Genomic DNA, 18,105 nt, shown 5'->3' with positions numbered 1-18,105 from the left:
GTCAGTGTCTGCTCCTTTAACCCTTTAAGACCTACCATAGAACCAAGTCCGCCAGAGCTTATATTATATTTTTACATGCTGTGGAGCCATTTTTGGGAGCATTTCAAGTTGCTATACATCAATACAACCATTATAGCCCAGATTTTAATAATATGTATTCATTAAGTGCATAGTAATTACATAAATTGCAAAAAAGTGCAATAAACTACAAAAAAATTGAAAATCGTTTTTGATTTTTTAACATATATTTGTAGTTAGAGAAATTTAAGAGTCTTATCCCTCAAAACTGTAAATACAAAAAAGTTGCACAAAATAGTTTCCCACCACAGGAAATTTATTTTGAGTGTCTTCATAGTTTTATTTTTGAAATACACCAATTTTTATACACTGCAGGAAAAATGAAAATAAATATTATACTGCAAATTTGCAAAAAAGCAGCATATGCATCAAAATAAACTATTTCCAGCAGTGCAATATGAGTCCTAAGAATCCCAGAAACGACACAGAAAGTCATAAAGTCAAAGATAACTTTTAAAAAGAGCAGTATAGGCCCTGAGGCCCTGATCGCAAAAAAGACTACATTTCCGCGAAAATGACGTCACTTCCGGTTTCGGGCAGGTAATGGCGGAAATGCAAAAGTTCGCGCTGACGTCTATTCCAACGTAGGAAGTGTTTTGAACAGCTGATCAGATCGGTAAAGCGTGTTTCTGGAATATTATGTTTTTGTTCCTGCAAGCGCTTTTTATGCAGTTTTTGCAAAGCTTTATGTGGAAGGAAACCGTGACCTAGGACAAGCTGATGGCATCAGATGTAAGTACAACTCCTCCGGTTTCATATGCAAAAAAAATTTTTGCGCTAGCTTACGTGGTTGCAGTGCTACTGGGATTTAAAAATAGTTACGCATAACAGAGCGTTCCCGCTCCGATCGGCTCTAAAGGGTTAACAGCTGTAGTTCACCCATCATCCTATCCAATGTATCAATCATTGTAGTATCCTTGGGTGGAATACTCTGAGCTGATGGTGGGCGAAAGTATGGCCTTTGGTATTCTTGTTGAGCATGGATGTCCTGCCTATTGTCATACTGCGGCCATACTGCGTTCGTGCATCTATTCTATGTGTATGGGAACTAATCGTGGGGACACTGATGGGCTGCATACGTTGGAAGGAAGACAGAGGGGGTACATGTGTTGGGGGTGATCTCTGGTCCCGTTGCTCCGACAGGTAACCACCTCTGTCTGGTTCACGTGTTTGGGCGTAAGGCTGAGGTCTGCCATTCATACCACACTGCGAACCCGAAACTGCAGACATTTCCCATGGTCGATGGAAAGGAGAAGGAGGCTGATGGTTCAGGCCATCCCTACTGGGCACATGCTGCCGCATATCCTGCAGATCATTCGAGGAAGTGGTCCATTCATCCACGGTGTGTTCCCATCCAGGCTGACTTGTTGGGCTAGACGAGCGGGAGGTCTGTACAGACACTGCCGATGGCACGTACTGCTTTTGCTCTTCTAGCCCGGGTGCATACTGTGCTGTGTACGAGTGACGGTAGGGTGTCATGTCTCGTTGGTGGCCCACCAAGCTCACCTCATAGTCTGCAAGGTAGGGAGGAGGTTGCACTTGGCGCCTTGGGCGAGTTGAATCTGAGACATCTTCACTGGAGAAGAAACTAGGCTGCATCTTTAGGATCCAAGGAAAGCACCATCCGGCTCGAAGGACCAATGTTAATTTGGGTTGAACCCAGGACTGTATAGGCGTTGGCTGAATAGCAGTGGTGTTCACCTTGGGGTGTCGGTCAGAACACACAGGACGCACAGATAAAGGTTATACCGTCTTTACTGTGATTCCTCAGCTTAACAGCACAGTACAGCAACACAGTAATGCAACCGCAGGCTTACAGAGTGGTGAGGGGTGTGGGTGTGTGTGGTCTGTGAACAGAACATATACAGAATACTGAATGTAATAAACATCTAAGTCATGAATTATGATGCATTAGCGTTCTTCGAATCTAACCAGAACTACAAATGGGAATTCCTATATGAACATCTACATGCACGAGTTTCATACACTACTCCCAAACCCTTACAGTACATGACATTGATTGCCAATACACCCAACAACAATATATCACAAACACCAAATCGTTTAGCTTACAGCTAGCAGGTATGTAGCATAACAGGTAGCATTAGTAGCATGAACTAGCCACATAGCGAACAGGTCGATACACATTGCACTTCTACATCCACTAAATGTCTAATTGGCATAAAAGACTAAAACTGTCCTTTTCAGGCATGGCTCCACGTCTACTCACAGTTCTTTAGCGACGCACACAACTCACACCGTGTGTAGACACCCCCTGCAGAGTCAGTCTGCCAGGCGGCTCTTGCTATGTGCTAGCTCCAACTCTGATCACTGGAACATGTGCTCAATAGTGCAACTGTGCTCTCTGCCACAAGGGGGCCCCCCCACACAGCTGACAGCCTTTCCAACATTGAGACCCCTGTTCTAAAGATTATGTTGAGACATTTCTGAATTTGAAGCAAACTTTGAATTCAGTCATTTCAGACCAATGATGGCCGGAAACATCAAGTCCATGAGAAACTGTGCATATAAATAGGATTTCCAGTGAGAAAAGGTTGCTATATTATTAATAGATAGGACCGCAAACTGGCTCCTGAAGTAAACTAGTACACCACTTCAACTGTGCTGTTGGAAACTGATGAAATGTGTCAGCAAAGCAGGTAAAACTTTGTGTTGTAGGCTTCTGTCCCGACAGGTACAGACCAGAAAGACCACACAGGTAAACCTCTGTTTATTTCCTGCATGGACTTACTGCAGTTGTCATTACTGATTACTGCTTTGCTACTTCTGATGGATCATCACTTGCTGAGTTTTGTGACCAGATGCCCCATGTTGTATCCAAACCAGTATGGAGGGGTGTCGCTGCTGTGCTCCCAGTATGTCACACGTGGCTGAAGTTTTGAGGCAGCTGCCCTGAGGAAACACACCTTTATCGATCGGTTAAAGTTTTGGGCAGGAGTTTAGCTTTGCTGTGAACTTTTAAGAGCATGCCGTACCTCGAGATGCCGCTGCAGCAGGCCATCGTGATGGAACTGAGTGGAGGACAAATTCTTTCCAAGTACCGAAGTGTGAGATCTGTGAGAAGAACACAACCACTCACATCAAGCTCTCGCAAGTACTGAGATCCACTTGTCAGATACTGCACGGCCATATCGGTCATCTGAGGCAGGGGGAGAAAAATGAAAAAATGTCATGAAATGACAAGAAGAAAGGCAGTTCCTTCAACTGGGTAACATTAAATGCCTTAGTAATGTGCACGTTTATACCTTAAAACAGCCGACCATCCGCAGTGCGACCAGGCCTCTGCAGTAAAACGAAAAGGCTCTGACGGCTGCGTCAGACAGAGCCACACAATGAGAGATATCGACATGTTCCAGGTCTGTCACATTCTTGCACAGCTTCTGCTCATTGTGAGAAACAAAGAAAATGAGAGATGTGTGATGAAGTGTTACTGATTAGAAAATAAATGAGGACTAAACATGGAGGAAATTGGAAATCATTTCTTCAATGGTGTTGGCTTGTTGAAAGCAAAAGATTCTTTGAAATAGCTGTGGAAAAAGAGAAGGGTTTCATTTTGTAAAACCATTAGTCCAGGAAAAGGTTTGGATACAATTGTAATTCCCATCAGTTGTCAATGTTACAAAACAATGTGAGAAGAAGAAAACTTGGACGCTGAACAGTTGGCTGAAATTCCAGATAAATATGCACCTTAATTCCAGCGTCTGTGACAGAGAAGCACTTGGCAATAACCAATTTCCTCAAGGGAATTCCCTCAAGAGTGGCCAGTCCCTAAAAATGCAAATACCCAAGTTACAGGTTGTTCTTCAAATTCCCAAAATTCAAATCTTCAGCAATGCGTGAAAACAAGAGCAAACATGGTAACAGTACTTGATCCTGGATGTTGCAGCTGCTGAGGTCAAGTGAGCAGAGAGAGCTCCCACCCAGCCACTCCACGGCCGAGTCCGTCAGCCTCTCGCAGTAACTCAGATCGAGATGGAGAAGTTTACACAACCTAACAAGTTGGAAAAAATGCAAACAAAAGCTGCTTTATGATAGTATTTAGGCTCAGTTCTGGGTAAATACTCATGAAAAAAAACTGTCATATAATCAGAGACGTAACTGTGTGTACCTTTGTGCAATCCTCATGACAGAGATGTCGGTGATGTGACTGCAGTGACTGACATTCAGTTCTTGCAGTTCATTTGCTGAGCAGCCTTTAGTCAAATACTGCACCCCAACATCAGTCACCCTGAAACACATTATTTAAAGAAATGTAAAGAAAAGGTATGAAAAGTGAGACTTCGGTCATCACAAACAAGCACACACCTGTTGCAATACGAGATGTTAAGATACCGCAGATGTTGGAGGGAGGCTACAGATTTGAGGCTTGCGTCAGTCATCCCGGGGCATTCTGCTGCGTGGAGCCTGCGGAGACCTTGTGAGCTTCTGAACAGGGCGTTCCAGCTCAAGTCTGTGAGCTGGTAGTTGCCTAACGCACAAGCATTGTGTACAACATAGTGGAGAATAACTGGAGCAGTATTAAAACTCTTCACACAATGGGGAAACAATTATTTGATCCCCTGCTGAAATTTTAAGTTTGCTCGCTTGAAAAAAATGAACAGCCTCTTAATTTTTATTGTAGTTCCATTTTAATGGAAAAAGACAGAAATCAACCAAAACACATTACATACAAGTTATAAATTGATTTTTTAATGTCATTGAGTGAAATGAGTATTTCCACCCCAAGCAAAACATGACCTAATACTTGGTGGAGAAACCTGTGTTAGCAGGCACAGGTAGGTCACCAGGTTAGGACACATCTTAGGAGAGACTTTGGCCAACTTCTCAGTTTGTTGGCCTCTGCTTGGGCACTCAAAGCTTCAAGTCCTGTAGAATTGTCCTGTACCAGTATCAGAAAAAAACAGTCCCAATGGATAATGTTTCCAAGTTCATGCTTCACTATCGGGATGGTATTTTTTGGGTCATACTCAGTACTTTTCTTCGTTCAAACGTAACGGGTTGAGTTAATACTGTAAAGCTTGATTATAGTTTCATCTGACCACAGCACTTTCTCCCAAGCCTCATTTAGATGTTCACTGGCAAACTTACATGTGGCTTCTTGAGCAGGGGGACCATGTGGGTTCAATCCATTATGGCGTAGTCCAGGGGTGGGCAACTCCAGGCCTCGAGGGCTGGTGTCCCTGCAGGTTTTAGATGTGTCCTTGAACCAACACAGCTGATTTAAATGGCTAAATTAGCTCCTGCAGTTCTACAGAGGCCTGGTAACGAACTAATCATGTGATTCAGGTGTGTTGACCCAAGGTGAGATCTAAAACCTGCAGGGACACCGGCCCTCAAGGCCTGGAATTGCCCACCCCTGGCGTAGTCTATTGCCAAGCTGATTAACAAGGTCCTCCTGTGTAGTTTTGTGCTGATCCACACACAATTTTCACCCCATGAGGCATCGTCTTGTACGGAGCTCCAGAATGAAGGATGAGCAATGATCATTTTATAGTTCTTCTATTTCTGAATAATTGCACTAATAGTTCTCACCAAGCTTCTTGCTGATGTTGTTGTACCTCATTTCAACCTTTCCCAGGTCTACCATCTTGCCTCTGATGTCCTGTGGCAGCTCTTTGGTCATGTCTATGATGGTGGAGAGGTTGGAATGGACAAAACTGATTATATGGACAGGTGTGCTTTGTACATATGAGTTGCAATCAGGAGTATCTTTGTTTGACTGACTGAAATCTGTGTGCAACTTGGGCACACAACCAATCTGTGGAATCATGAATTATTCAAATACTTGTTTCACTCAATGGCACTTAAATCAATTTGTAACTTTGATGTAATGTGTTTTTTCTGGATATTTCCTTGATATTCTGACTCTCCTTTTAAATGAAACTACCATAAAATTTAGAGACTGATCATTTCTTTTTAAGCCGCAAACTTACAAATACAGCAGGGGATCAAATAATTATTTCCCCCACTGTGCGTGTATTGAAATGAAGACTGTGGGATGTGATCGCACCCTCTATGCTGAAAGACTTCAGTTTGGCTGCTTCAGCAACAGCTTTGAAAGCGATATCGGAAAGATGTGGTGCATCCAGCAGAGAAATAGCAGACAAGCAGTGACATCTGGTAAGGAGGGCCTGTTAGAGAAGAGCAACATGGGGTTAAGGGTGTGGGTACAAAGAATTATGCACAAGACAAGACACGTTCATGTGCCATGATTTACACTCACCAGGACACAGCTATCTGAGAGCGTGAGCATGTCGTTGATCACAATCTCTTCAAGTGCAGGACATCCAGCAGAAATATATCTGAACCCAGCCACGGTCAACTAGGAGGAGAGGGGAAAATCTGTTTCATCATCTTAATCACTTTTCCTCATTCACAGAATTTTCAGGGCCCCATAAAACTATACATCTGGAAGCAAACTAATACGCATTCCCAGAAGAGTGTCTTTCATGTTGCAGTACGTGGGTTACGTTACAGAGTGTACACATGCTGAGTGGGTGGGCCAACCCAAACCTCTGCTTGGCCACAGCTGCCTTTTCCTCTCTTCTGCTCATTCGCTCGGCGCTCTCCCCGAGTGCAAACCCCAGCAACGCCAGGAACAAGAGAGAACACGTGCAAACAGACGAGTGATTGGATTTGTTCAAGACGGACTGAGGAGGTCAAAAGCCATTTGCTGTTTTCAGCTGAATTTGAGTGGAGCAGCTGAGAGAAACGCATCAACTGACCTGGGTGCAGCCGGACAAGTTGAGGTGGATGAGATTGTGGCAGCCCTTCCCTGTGGCCAGGTACAGAAAACCTTCGTCTGTGAATCTGTCGCAGTAGGCCAGACTCAGATACTGAAGGCTCAGGCAGTTTCTGTTAGATGTAAGAAATGATGAAGGCATATTATGTGTTAATGAGCCTTGTACGGATCATAGTTGGTTGTTTGGTTGTTTGTTTTTAGCACAAAAAAGTTACATTTGAAAAGAAAGCCTTGGCATAAAAAAGGAAAATGTCATTGTCAATTAAAGGTGAGCATCCTCACATTATTCTGTGGGAAAATGTGAATCAGATAGCATTGCATAATACTACAAGCCGTGAGAGAGCAACACCATCATGGAAATCGATCAACCTGTCATACAATTATACAGTGTAGCATCTGTTTCTCTAAATCATTTTGCTGGCACAGACCGCATTCATTTTGGACATGAAATACAAGCCAGCTGTGGGCTTCAACTGGACAAACAGACACGTAGATAATTCTGGAACCTGAGGGGCGGGATGCCATCAGAAAGAAACATTATGCACACCGATACACCGTTTGTAGCATCTTTTAAATCTATTCTGGTGACAAAGTCTAAATCACTGATGGTTTTACCACAAATGGAGACCTACCTGGACAGCTCTTGTAGAGTTTTGTTTGTTAAGAGGGTGCAAGAAAGGTTCAAGTAGAGCAGGCAGGGACAGCCCTCCAAAATTCTCTGGACCATCATATCCTACAAAAGGAGAGATTGAAATGTTACTTCCCATCCAACCAGGAAGGAACCTGTTACTAGAATCTATATTTGGAAAACTGACCATTGCCTGTTTATTTATCGGTGGATGAAATCAATTAGAATCAGGGTTTTGTCAAGGTTTAGAAAGTCAAAGTCAAACTTTAGAAAACTGTAAATGTGCACATACAAAAGCAAGATGCATTTTTCTGTAGCTTTAAGATGTTCGTTGTTAACATGTTCACTTACTGTAACATTAAAGCACTCAGACACATTGAGCTCCTGCAGGTTTCTGCATTCACCTGCAATAAAACAGTGAGCAGTATAGAACAGATACATGTTTACTTGTACTATGCTGAATATTTTTTGAAATACTTTATGACTGTATCTTAATGAATGAACAAGTATTGTCATAGTAATCCACTGTATTTTAAAGCTGTACATACACCAGTCAGGAATAACATTTTGACCACCTGCCTAATATTGTGTTGGTTGCTGTCAAAACAGCCCTGACCATCGAGGCACGGACTCTACCAGACCCCTGAAGGTGTTTCTGTGGTATCAGACACCAAGATGTTAGCAACAAATCCTTTAAGTCCTCTAAGTTGTGTGTTGGGGGATCCGTGGATTTGACTTGTTTGTTCAGCACATCTCACAGATGTTCAATTAGATTGAGATTTGGGGAATTTGGAGACAACTTAAACTCATCGTTGTGCTCTTCAAAAAGTTCCTGAACCATTTTTGCTTTGAGACAGGGTGCATTATCCTGCTGAAAGAACACAGCCGAACATTGCCCAAAGCATCACACTGCCTCCACCAGCTTGCCTTCTTCCTACAGTGCGTCCTGGTGCCAGGAGTTCTTCAAGTAAGCGACACACCTGCACCCAGCCAACCATGTGATTTATAAGAAAACATGATTCACCAGACGAGAACACTTCTTCCATTGCTCCATGGTCCAGTTCTGATACTCATGTACCGCTTGTTAGTTTATTTTTGAGCAAACTGCGATGGACTGTGTATTCTAACACCTTTCTATCAGGACCAACGCTAACCTTTTCGGCAGTTTAAGCTGAAGTAGCTCGTCTGCTGGATCGGACCACACAGGCCACCCTTCGCTCCCCACAAGGATCAGTGAGCCTCGGCCTCCCATATTCATTCCTTGAACCACTTTTGATAGGTACTGACCACTGAAGACCAGGAACACCCCACAAGCTGCAGTTCTGGAGATGTTCTGGCCATCATAATTTGGCCCTTGTCAACCTCGCTCAGATACTCACGTTTGCTTGTTTTTCCTGCTTCTAACACCAACTTTGAGGACAAAATGTTCACTCACTCGATAACATAGAGATAAGTGTTATTCACTTCACCTGTGATTGGTCATAATGTTATAACAGATTGGTGTGTTACCTCTCACTTCTGCTGGGATGACAGCTCCTGTGTACAATCAACAATACCAAATTTGCCCTTTGACCTGTTATTTCCATTTCCCAGTTTGAAAACTTTCATCAGAAGCTGATTTGACTCCAGTTAATCTTGCTGAAGAGACAATCCCCCCTGCAGGGTTCAGGATGCGTGCAATCCCCCCTCTCCTCTTATTCTGCCTTTTCCTCCTGCTGCTCCCATCCATCCAGATGAAAAAACCAGGGAAGGGCAGAGGCCTCAAAGGAGCAAGGCACAAACTCACACGGGACAGGTATGGATTACTCCTACATTTAATTTGATTTCTGCAGCCCATTTTTCACAGATTAATCAGCTGTTTGTGTTTTAATCGTCAGGGCAAGAGGTCCTCGCCGTCACAGCAGGTCAGGCCCATCTGGTCTTGTGTCACCCAACTGTTTAGAGTCACCAGAATCTGGGCATGTCTTTGTAGACTGCCAAGAACGGCGTCTCTCTTTTATTCCCACCGCAAACACATGGTCCAACAAACCCAAGCACCTCCTTCTAGCCCGTAACCGAATTAAAGTCCTTCATGATGGAGCCTTCCTCGGATACGAGAATTTAGATAGTCTGGACCTGCAGCAGAACCAGATCTCTCTAGTGGAGGATGGGGCCTTCCAGGGTCTGACAAAGCTTACCACCCTGCTGCTTCAGCACAACCGCCTCCAAACACTTAGTGAGGAGGTTCTCATCCCCATGCCAAACCTTGGCTACTTGCGTTTATATGATAACCCCTGGAACTGTCTCTGCCCAATTGATAGTCTTGTACGCACTCTTCAGGTGCCAAGCAATCGTAATCTAGGAAACCACGCCAGGTAAGTGATTCCAACAAAACTCAGTATGTAGTGTGCACTTTTTAAGTCATTACTCAGTGTCTAAATGTCCCCTCTTCTAGGTGTGCCAAGCCCATCTGGTTAAAAAACATGAAGTTGAAGCACGTTGATCCTGAGTTACTCTGTAAAGAACCAGACCCAGCCAACAACCAACAGAGTAATGAAACGGGTTACACGGGCGCTTTAGAGCCCAGTTCAATTCGAAGCAAACCAGATGCTACTACAGTCTGCTTCACCTACCATTACCCCCAAATACGGATGGACTGCAGTAACCGAGGCAAGCTCTCTGCACTCTACCCTCCTCTCCTCTGAGCCATTTCCTGAGAGGTTTATCACATGTGTTTTTGTTATGTAAGAGAGGGGTTAGGAAAAATACCTGCGACTGTCAGAGAGCGTGTATGCTCATGATTAAATATTGCTGTTGCTTGGCTGGGACGACTAAACAACTCACTCAAAGAATTTTCACAACCTAACGTAAAACAAGCAAACATGCACGTGTGGGTTTGCAAATGTGTGCTTACTTAACCTCTTATATTATCACTTTATAGGAGTTTGTCACCTTATAAATTTGAAAAGAAAGCCAACATCTGGCTTTTTTATGAGAACAGTCCTATTAAAATAGAAAACCATTTGTAGTGTGTCCAAAAAAGGACTAAATTAGATGTACTACTATCATCCTGCTGGCCTGAAGCCTGTATTTTAGTGTTTAACTCATTTTCTGGATAGAAACAGAACTCCAATTTGTCTCTGCGCTACATTTTAGTCACTAATCATCCAGTAGTGGAACTTGTGCTGACTTCTTGGAGCACTCTTGGGTTTGACCAATTTGAATTGAATGCATGAAAGATTGAGCTGAACATATAGATAAAGCTTTTTCTGCATTTATTTATGCTCAGGTTTTACTGAGGTGCCCTCAGGTATCCCCGACAACGTTGTCCACATCGACCTGTCGCATAATTCGATCAGTCACCTCAAAGCTAGAGACTTTCATGCCGCGAAGAGTCTCCGAACCCTTAATCTCAGCAATAACAACATGGAGCACCTGGACAAAGGTAAGCATGCTATTATTACCTATTTTCTAATAATCAGGGAATACAACAGCATGTACGGCGCTCAGTAGGTTTGTATCCACATGCACAACTGCAAATTTGTATACGCCACTTTCTTTATGTGATGGATACCATATGGATATGCAAAGTCAAAAGGTTAAGAACAGTTATACAAGTCTTGCCGCCTTCTGTTTCCCATTTTGTGTTTTCAGACACAGCGGGCGTTCTGCCATCGTTCTGTATACTGTAATAATTTAATTTATGGTGGGGAAAGCTTAGGAGGTTGAAGACAAAGTGATCAGTGTGGTGAAGTTATTCAGACACACACTGAAGACAGGCTGAGCATTTATATTAAAGTCTGACTGCACTGCGTTTGCTCTTCATATGTTTATACTGAGAGAGTCAAGAAGCTAACGGAAGCTGTGCCCATGAACCTCTGCTTTCTCTCTCTCACTCTCAGGCTCTCTGACTGGGCTCTTGCATCTCCAGGAGCTGGACTTGTCAAACAACAACCTGACGTTTGTCCAGCACGGGGTTCTTGAAGATCTCTACTTCCTGTTACATTTAAAACTGGAAGGAAACCTCTGGGTGTGTGACTACAGGTGGGTTCCTCAGCTCAAATTTTTATAAGCATCTTTTTTCAATGTTAAATGCTGACAAGTTAACTAAAAACTCCCTGCCTTTTTTCAGCATTCAATACATGGTTTACTGGTTAAGCCTCCATCCAGGAGTGAGTCCTTCAGGCCTGGTGTGCTACTCTCCTCTGGAATATGCTGGGGAGAGCGTGGAGGAGTATGTGAAAGCTTACAACAGAGAGTGTCCAAAGCAGCAAAGCAGGCCAGATCAAGACCAGACAGACCCCAAGCTCTGGAACACACTGATGGAAGCACAGGCAGAGCTGGAGGAGGAGGAGCTGGAGCCGAGCGCTTTGAGGGTGCCGCAGAAATACCAGATCATCAGATTGTCCTGACTCAAGTTAAAATATGAACCTTAAAGGCTGTTTGTTTTGCCTTCATTAACCTGTTCTGTAATTTGTAAAGCAAAAAGTCTGCATCAGATGAAAAAACTATTTTTTTGTTGCTTTTATGTGTTATCGGTGTTGTGTTTGTAATTCAAATATATAAAGATCGACATTTTGATTAGTTTGACTCATTATTGTGGTTATAATAATAATAATAATCATAATCATAATGCAAATTGCATTGATCTTTGCACACCTGCATATAAACCACCTTAAATCCAGCATTGAACACTTACTGACAAATCTCAGGCTGGACCACTGCAGGGACGTGCAGCCACGCAGGTTAAGATGGGTCACAAATAAACGGTAACTCTGCAGAATGTTCTTCACTGTGCTGTCTGTTATCCAGTCTTTGGCCACAGATAGGTTGATCTAGTAAGAGCAACAATTAGGGGACATCCAGACTCTTGCTATTTAAACTAAAAAAAATTTAACAGCATCATAAATTAAACACAAGAAGTAATCTCTGAGTGCAGACCTGACTCCACAACACGCCCGACTGGATGATAGATTTCCATGTGCAGCATACTTCAGCACAGTTTAGCAGGTCTTGTAATCCTAAGTACTGAAAGATCTGAGGATTAACATAACAAATCATCTTTTTTTTAATCACATGGAAAAACAGCAGACAAATGACACTTGACTTTTCTCTGAATACTTAAAGGGAGTTACAGTAAAACTCTGGTTTATAATGTTGTTGCCATGAGGTGATGAAATATTACAGTTAGGTTTGTAAACTTTTAACCAAATATTGAAGCATACTTAAAATAAAAACAATATTTTTTATAAAACACAAACGTGGACATAGGATGTAGACACCATTTTTTGTATAAATACAACTTTCTCGCTTTCTGTTTGATGTTATTGGCCCTCTCACAGGGTCTGCTGGCACCTCTGCCAGATGTGAACAAGCACCCCTGCCAGATGTGAACAAGCACCCAAAGCCAAACATAGTCATGCTGAAACACTGTTCATCAACCGAGGACAGAAACAAATTCCACACAAACAGATGCTTCAACTGGTGAGTGGAGTCAGTGTTGGTGAGTGGCTATATATATATATATATATATATATATATATCATATATATGCATACATGAATTCACAGGTCAGTTTATTAGGTACACCTTGCTTATACCCCTTTTTGCCTTCAAGATGTTCTTAATATTGGAAATGTCTCATTCCGTTACATCCCAAAAGACGCTGCATAGTGGACTCGTCTCAAACTGGTTTCATGAACATGATAATGTGAACTTTGTGTGTTGTCCTATTGGAAGCAGCCATTAGAAGATAGGTACACTGTGGTCATAAAGGGACAGTGAGCAACAATACCCAGGTAGGCTGTGGTGTTTAAACTGTGCTGTGTTAGTACAGAGAGTGTACCAAGCAGCAGCAGCAGCCCGAGCAGTCAGTGTTGCAGACGAAATTGAGACTCAGAGCAGCCAATGGCTGTGCAAATTGCAGCCTCGGGTCCCTGTTGCCAACTTACAGGAGTGGCACCTGATCGTCTGCTGTAAGGATCCATGTGTTGTGCATTCAGAGATGTTTTTCTGCTTGGTTGTAATGAGTGGTTGTTTGAGATACTCCTGCCTTCCTATCAGCTCAAAACAGTCTGGCCAGTCTCCTCTGACCTCTGGCATGAACAAAATATTTTCTTTTCCCCCACAGAGAACTGCCGCATGCTGGATATTTTCTCTTTTTTGGACCTTTCGCTGTAAACCTTAGAGATTGTGTGGGAAAATTGGAGTGCATGAGCAGTTCCTGAAATGCTCAGACTATCCTGTGTGGAACCATAAACACACCACAGTCAAAGTCATTTAAATCACTTTTCTTCCTCATTCTGACGCTCGGTTTGAATTTCAGCCCTCACCACGTCTACATGTATAAATGCACTGAGTTGCTGCCATGTGCATTAAAAGATAGTTGAACAGGTGTACCTAATGAAGTGGCCTGTAAGTGTATATACACACGCACACTCTGGTATGTATTTAGATTAAAGGAAAATGATCTGCAAGTGACTTTAATCAAATACCCTCAAAGAGAGTGGACTGTATGTTTACAGTGGAATCTATTTAAAGAGTTATGTAACTGAAATCTGAGCTCATCGCTGACTGCTCAGAGAACAAGGGGCTGTTGCAGCCTGAAAAACAAACCAGACTTGCCATCATCTTTCTGTGTACAAACTCCAGGCTAAATACAAAGAAAACTGAGACAAGCATGCTGCTCGCTGTAAGAGAATCTACCTGCAGTAAGAAGCTGCTTGGGAGCACAGAGAGTGCATCACATCCTTTTTCACTCTGCTGATGCTTGTTGTCCATTTCAGTAAATCCCACTTGTAACATCAGAGGAAAATTCATACACACACAAAAGATAAAAAGTGTTCATTCAGTTTTGAAGTAGTCTTCTGTCCCGTTCAAGTCCTATCTTTACACCATGGAGCAGTGATACACTTAAGGCTGAGGCATCTAGCCTTTACAGGGGTCTCCAGTTTCTCAGTGAGAGCTGGAGTGTTCATTCATTTTTAACTTAGGAAAATATACATTTCTGCACAAAAGTATGACAACTGAGTTAAGAATATAAGTAAAAAGGTGCACAGGGACAAAATGAGTCACGGCAGTGGGAGGATACAGCATGGGAGCATGACTTTTAGTCTGGCAAATTTCTTAACCTCAGTGAGTGTTTTCTCTGGCTTTTTACATGAGGGAGCGAGAAAAAAAACAGCCAGCAGACCTCAGTATAATTTCTTCAGAAAAAAAACCCTAAAATGTTGACCTACCAGCTTTCATCCTCTTGTGTAATTTGACCCAGCTCAACAGTTTGGTAAGTGCAACCTGCCGGCATTTCCTCTCAAAAGGCTTTTTTTTGTCAAGTCCATCTGCAGAGTCAGCTCCAGGGTATCTCTCTTGCTCTGTGCAATGAACCTTTTCCACTTCCTGTCACCCAACAAGAAACAGCTCATCATTAATTCAGCAAACAGGGAGGCAGGCTGTCAGGAGCCAGGCTTAACTAACAAAGGATGGGAATCAAGTAACAAAAAAATAATAATTTATATAATTCACAATTTATAAAACAGTTTATTATGATTATAATTTCAGCCAAATCTGGACTGACAAATACTGGCCGAGTGAAACAGAACACCCTGATGACTTTACCTACTTATTACTTATTAACAGTGAGAGAAAGTCTTTAGGTTCTCTGAAGCTGAGTTACTGTTTCACAGTAAAAATGCAACCAGAACCAATTTACTGTGCACCACCAGTCTGAGGACCTGCAAGAACTAACTCAGCAGCTGCTTTCAATAACTTCGATTGCAATCAGTGGAAGCAGAATGTGAGAAGGTTTTGTGTCCCCTCTGGTACCTTTCCTGCCACTGTGGCTTCACTCAGAGCATGAGTGATTATTTTGCTGGTCAGAAGCTTTAATCATTATTCTGCTGCAGGTAGAGTCTGTAGTTTAACTCACCCTCATGGCTCTTTCATTCAGGTAAATAAAAATGTCATTTTATTCTCGGTTCTTTTATATTTTTAGTATTTCAATTTTTATTTTTATTTCCAGCCTCTCCTGGCTTTGCACTCTGTTGTGGAGCTGTTTGTGCTTTCCTCCTCAAGAAGGTATGAATTCCAGTACTTTCATTTGTATAATTGACCACGAGTTTAATGCGATGTTTATTTCCTGATAGGTTACAGTACTGCACATGGCTACTATCTCTATGAGAGCCCCCAAACCTCTAGCACATTTCATTCTGGACAATCTTTGAATACAAACAATGAGAATGTTGGACGGCAAAGCTTTGTTTCCCGTCAGCCAGAAGCATTTATTTATGATAAAGGACAGGATGCTAACGCTGAGATGAAGCAAAGCCAGCCTGATAAATTTCACGGGGCCTCTTCTGCTCCTCTCATAGGGCAAAATGAGCAGTCTGGTTATCACCATCCCTTTGACTTGTTAGTGAGGGGACACACGCAGGAGCCTGTGAAGGGTGTCGCTTTCCCCACAATGAGTCATTTAAAGGAGTTTATAGAAAACATGAAGCGTTCCTTCTTAGTACCAGGAAGTGACTTGAGTAGACATTTTGAAACTGCACGGGAAAAAATGAAAACTCTCGGAACACCCATGGACTATGGACCAACTCCTGACAAAGGAGGTACTGCCTCTGGTGACAGCAGGATAAATAACGATCGGATTGAAGAAGGTGCCAACTACCAAACGCCAAATAAACGCCTCTCTTTCCCTGATCCTTTCGACTCCTCTGCAAGTCTCATTTCTTCCAGTGTTTATGACAACCAAAAATTTAGGCCGGGCACCACTTTCTACCCACACGATCATTTAGCAGCCACAGGTCTTGCTTCAAGAAATTTGGTGCACGGTTTTCCCTGGGGAAACAATGACTTATCTGTGAGTGTGGAGTCAGAACGACACAAACCACCAGAAAAAACACAATTTCCCTCCAGCTCCTTTCACAGGCACGGTTCTTCCTATAGTGAACATGTGACTGCACCCCCTGTGAACCCTGCAAACAGCCCATCTCAAGATTTCAGCCAGTATTCAAGTGAGACCTCAAATTTAACACCTTATTGGAAGGATATGCTAAAACCAGTACATGCCTCTTACAGTAGAGATCCTTTAATGGGGTACTGGAGACCACCTGGTGGCTTTGAACTCACTAAAGACTTCCACAGAGCAAGTCAAACTGATGTCCCACCTGCAAAAAACCTACCATCTGCATATTCCTATGGCAAAAAGCATCCCCTTTCCATGCAGCATTATTGGCCCAAATACAAGACAAGAATAGGTGCTTCAGTCCAGCCGGGTAAACCCACTGACAGCAAAGAGTTAAGGACTGTAAAATATGCTTCCAATATTCACTGGCCTCCAAGTGGTTCTGTCTCTTTAAGCTTTAATGACCCGTTACCCCAATGGAGAAGAGGTCACATGGGTTATCAAAGAAGCCCACAATACCCGCAAATTCCTCATTATAAGCAAAAACAGATGGACAGAGCTCGCTGGATGTTTACCGCCAAACCCTTGAGTTTTGTTCCCGGATACCAGAAAGTCAGTGCTGTTCCCTTCGTCCTAAATGCCGGTGCAAAACATGAGAATTTAAACCTCTACAATCAAGAACTCTTTTCTGCCTTTCAGAAACCACATTACAATAGATTGAGAAATCCACCCCAGAGTGGGCTTACATCTTATGGAGTAAGAAACACACTGGGCTCATTTTCTAAACCACAAAGGCAAACTGTGAGGTCTGAACGTTTACGGCCTTTCATGCAATCAAACAGGCACATGCCTCGAGTCAGTGTGAGTCGACGGCCCAGACACTTGGCCAACTGGCCTTCTGAACAGCAGCCTAAGCCTACAGGTTTGATGCCTAAGTGTGTGATTAAGAGGAACACAAAAAGCCTTCTTCCTCAAGAGTCCCGTAATACATCTCCATCATCGCCATACGTTAAATCCAAAAACCGCTTCACACGGGCCGTAGCATATCTGTCAAAGGTCTGTTTCACACCCCGTACGGTGCAAGGGAAGAGTAATAACAATCAGTGGAGACTGGTCAGAAGATGGCATGAATGAAAGGACACGATAACTCAATGTGCAAGACCGGGAAGAATGATGAACACATTTTTGAAGGTATGAAAACAAAGATGTTGTAGTGTTTTTGTCTGTGAACACATCTGCTGTCCTGGAAATCTGTCCTTTAAATAGAAAACAAAGCATCGCATTACTAAGTAAATACTAAAACTGAGCACTGAAACTGGACTGACCTTATTCAACTTTAAAACATCTGTATCAGTCTTGTATGGAAGTGTAATGCATTCAGTAGGCAGTTTCTCCAGTGTTTCTGATTTTTTTTTTTTTTTTTTTTTTTTAAACATTAATTTTATTTATATAGCACCACAACAACAGTTGCCTTGAGGTGATTTACACTGTAACATTAAGACCCTGCAATAATACAGAGAAAACCCAAACAATCAGACGACCACATTTTGAGCGAGGGTTTGGAGACAGTGGGAAGGAAAAACTCCCTTTAAATAGGAAGAAACCTCCAGCAGAACCGGTTTCAGGGAGGGGTGGCCATCTGCTCCAACTGGGTGTGAGAGAGGGAAGACGGGACAAAAGACATGCTGTGGGAGACTGTCAGAGATGGATAAATAATAATTAAATGCAAAATGGTCTATAAACACAGCGAGTGAA

At 42.7% G+C, this 18,105-nt stretch overlaps 3 protein-coding genes across 4 annotated transcripts; 2 read left to right on the top strand and 1 right to left on the bottom strand.

Moving 5' to 3' along the window:
• Nucleotides 1–2,616: 2,616 nt before the first annotated feature.
• fbxl13 (F-box and leucine-rich repeat protein 13) lies at nucleotides 2,617–6,400 on the bottom strand. Its single transcript, XM_085461558.1, has 9 exons — nucleotides 6,323–6,400; nucleotides 6,110–6,230; nucleotides 4,405–4,567; nucleotides 4,208–4,327; nucleotides 3,967–4,090; nucleotides 3,787–3,867; nucleotides 3,345–3,479; nucleotides 3,075–3,238; nucleotides 2,617–2,991 (listed from the first exon to the last, which is right to left on the bottom strand). The coding sequence occupies exons 1-9, from the start codon at nucleotides 6,350–6,352 to the stop codon at nucleotides 2,877–2,879; spliced, it is 1,053 nt and encodes a 350-aa protein (XP_085317684.1). The 5' UTR covers nucleotides 6,353–6,400; the 3' UTR covers nucleotides 2,617–2,876.
• Nucleotides 6,401–6,646: 246 nt separating this feature from the next.
• On the top strand, nucleotides 6,647–12,032 carry LOC146704416 (leucine-rich repeat-containing protein 17-like). Of its 2 annotated transcripts, XM_085461545.1 has the most exons (8): nucleotides 6,647–6,884; nucleotides 8,327–8,436; nucleotides 9,132–9,264; nucleotides 9,347–9,823; nucleotides 9,904–10,118; nucleotides 10,738–10,893; nucleotides 11,351–11,492; nucleotides 11,581–12,032. In XM_085461545.1, the coding sequence occupies exons 1-8, from the start codon at nucleotides 6,853–6,855 to the stop codon at nucleotides 11,858–11,860; spliced, it is 1,545 nt and encodes a 514-aa protein (XP_085317671.1). In that variant the 5' UTR covers nucleotides 6,647–6,852; the 3' UTR covers nucleotides 11,861–12,032. The 2 variants fall into 2 exon arrangements, with proteins under 2 accessions (XP_085317671.1, XP_085317670.1); XM_085461544.1 differs by lacking the exon at nucleotides 8,327–8,436 and having other exon boundaries at nucleotides 9,063–9,264.
• Nucleotides 12,033–15,376: 3,344 nt separating this feature from the next.
• Nucleotides 15,377–16,939, top strand: LOC146704415 (uncharacterized). Its single transcript, XM_085465233.1, has 4 exons — nucleotides 15,377–15,393; nucleotides 15,466–15,521; nucleotides 15,590–16,054; nucleotides 16,806–16,939. The coding sequence occupies exons 1-4, from the start codon at nucleotides 15,377–15,379 to the stop codon at nucleotides 16,937–16,939; spliced, it is 672 nt and encodes a 223-aa protein (XP_085321359.1).
• Nucleotides 16,940–18,105: the final 1,166 nt, after the last annotated feature.

This window comes from Copadichromis virginalis, linkage group LG7 (genome assembly GCF_057382275.1).
Source record: "Copadichromis virginalis isolate Kocher_CV1m ecotype Utaka linkage group LG7, C_Virginalis_male_GT1.1, whole genome shotgun sequence".
NCBI classification, from domain to species: Eukaryota; Metazoa; Chordata; class Actinopteri; order Cichliformes; family Cichlidae; genus Copadichromis; species Copadichromis virginalis.
Note: the sequence above shows the minus strand (reverse complement) of the source record. Positions and strands in the feature narration are given on the sequence as shown.

Excerpts from the sequence above, each read along its gene's own strand:
- fbxl13 (XM_085461558.1), bottom strand. The coding sequence starts at position 6,352 with ATGCTCACGCTCTCAGATAGCTGTGTCCTG. Across the intron at positions 4,328-4,404 it reads AACATCTCGTATTGCAACAG|GGTGACTGATGTTGGGGTGC; the intron begins GTGTGTGCTTGT and ends AATGTGTTTCAG. Across the intron at positions 3,239-3,344 it reads GGATGGTCGGCTGTTTTAAG|ATGACCGATATGGCCGTGCA; the intron begins GTATAAACGTGC and ends CCCCTGCCTCAG.
- LOC146704416 (XM_085461545.1), top strand. The coding sequence starts at position 6,853 with ATGAGATTGTGGCAGCCCTTCCCTGTGGCCAG. Across the intron at positions 6,885-8,326 it reads CAGCCCTTCCCTGTGGCCAG|GGTGCATTATCCTGCTGAAA; the intron begins GTACAGAAAACC and ends GCTTTGAGACAG. Across the intron at positions 9,824-9,903 it reads AATCTAGGAAACCACGCCAG|GTGTGCCAAGCCCATCTGGT; the intron begins GTAAGTGATTCC and ends CCCCTCTTCTAG.
- LOC146704415 (XM_085465233.1), top strand. Across the intron at positions 15,522-15,589 it reads GTGCTTTCCTCCTCAAGAAG|GTTACAGTACTGCACATGGC; the intron begins GTATGAATTCCA and ends ATTTCCTGATAG. Across the intron at positions 16,055-16,805 it reads ACCAACTCCTGACAAAGGAG|CTTTAATGACCCGTTACCCC; the intron begins GTACTGCCTCTG and ends TGTCTCTTTAAG.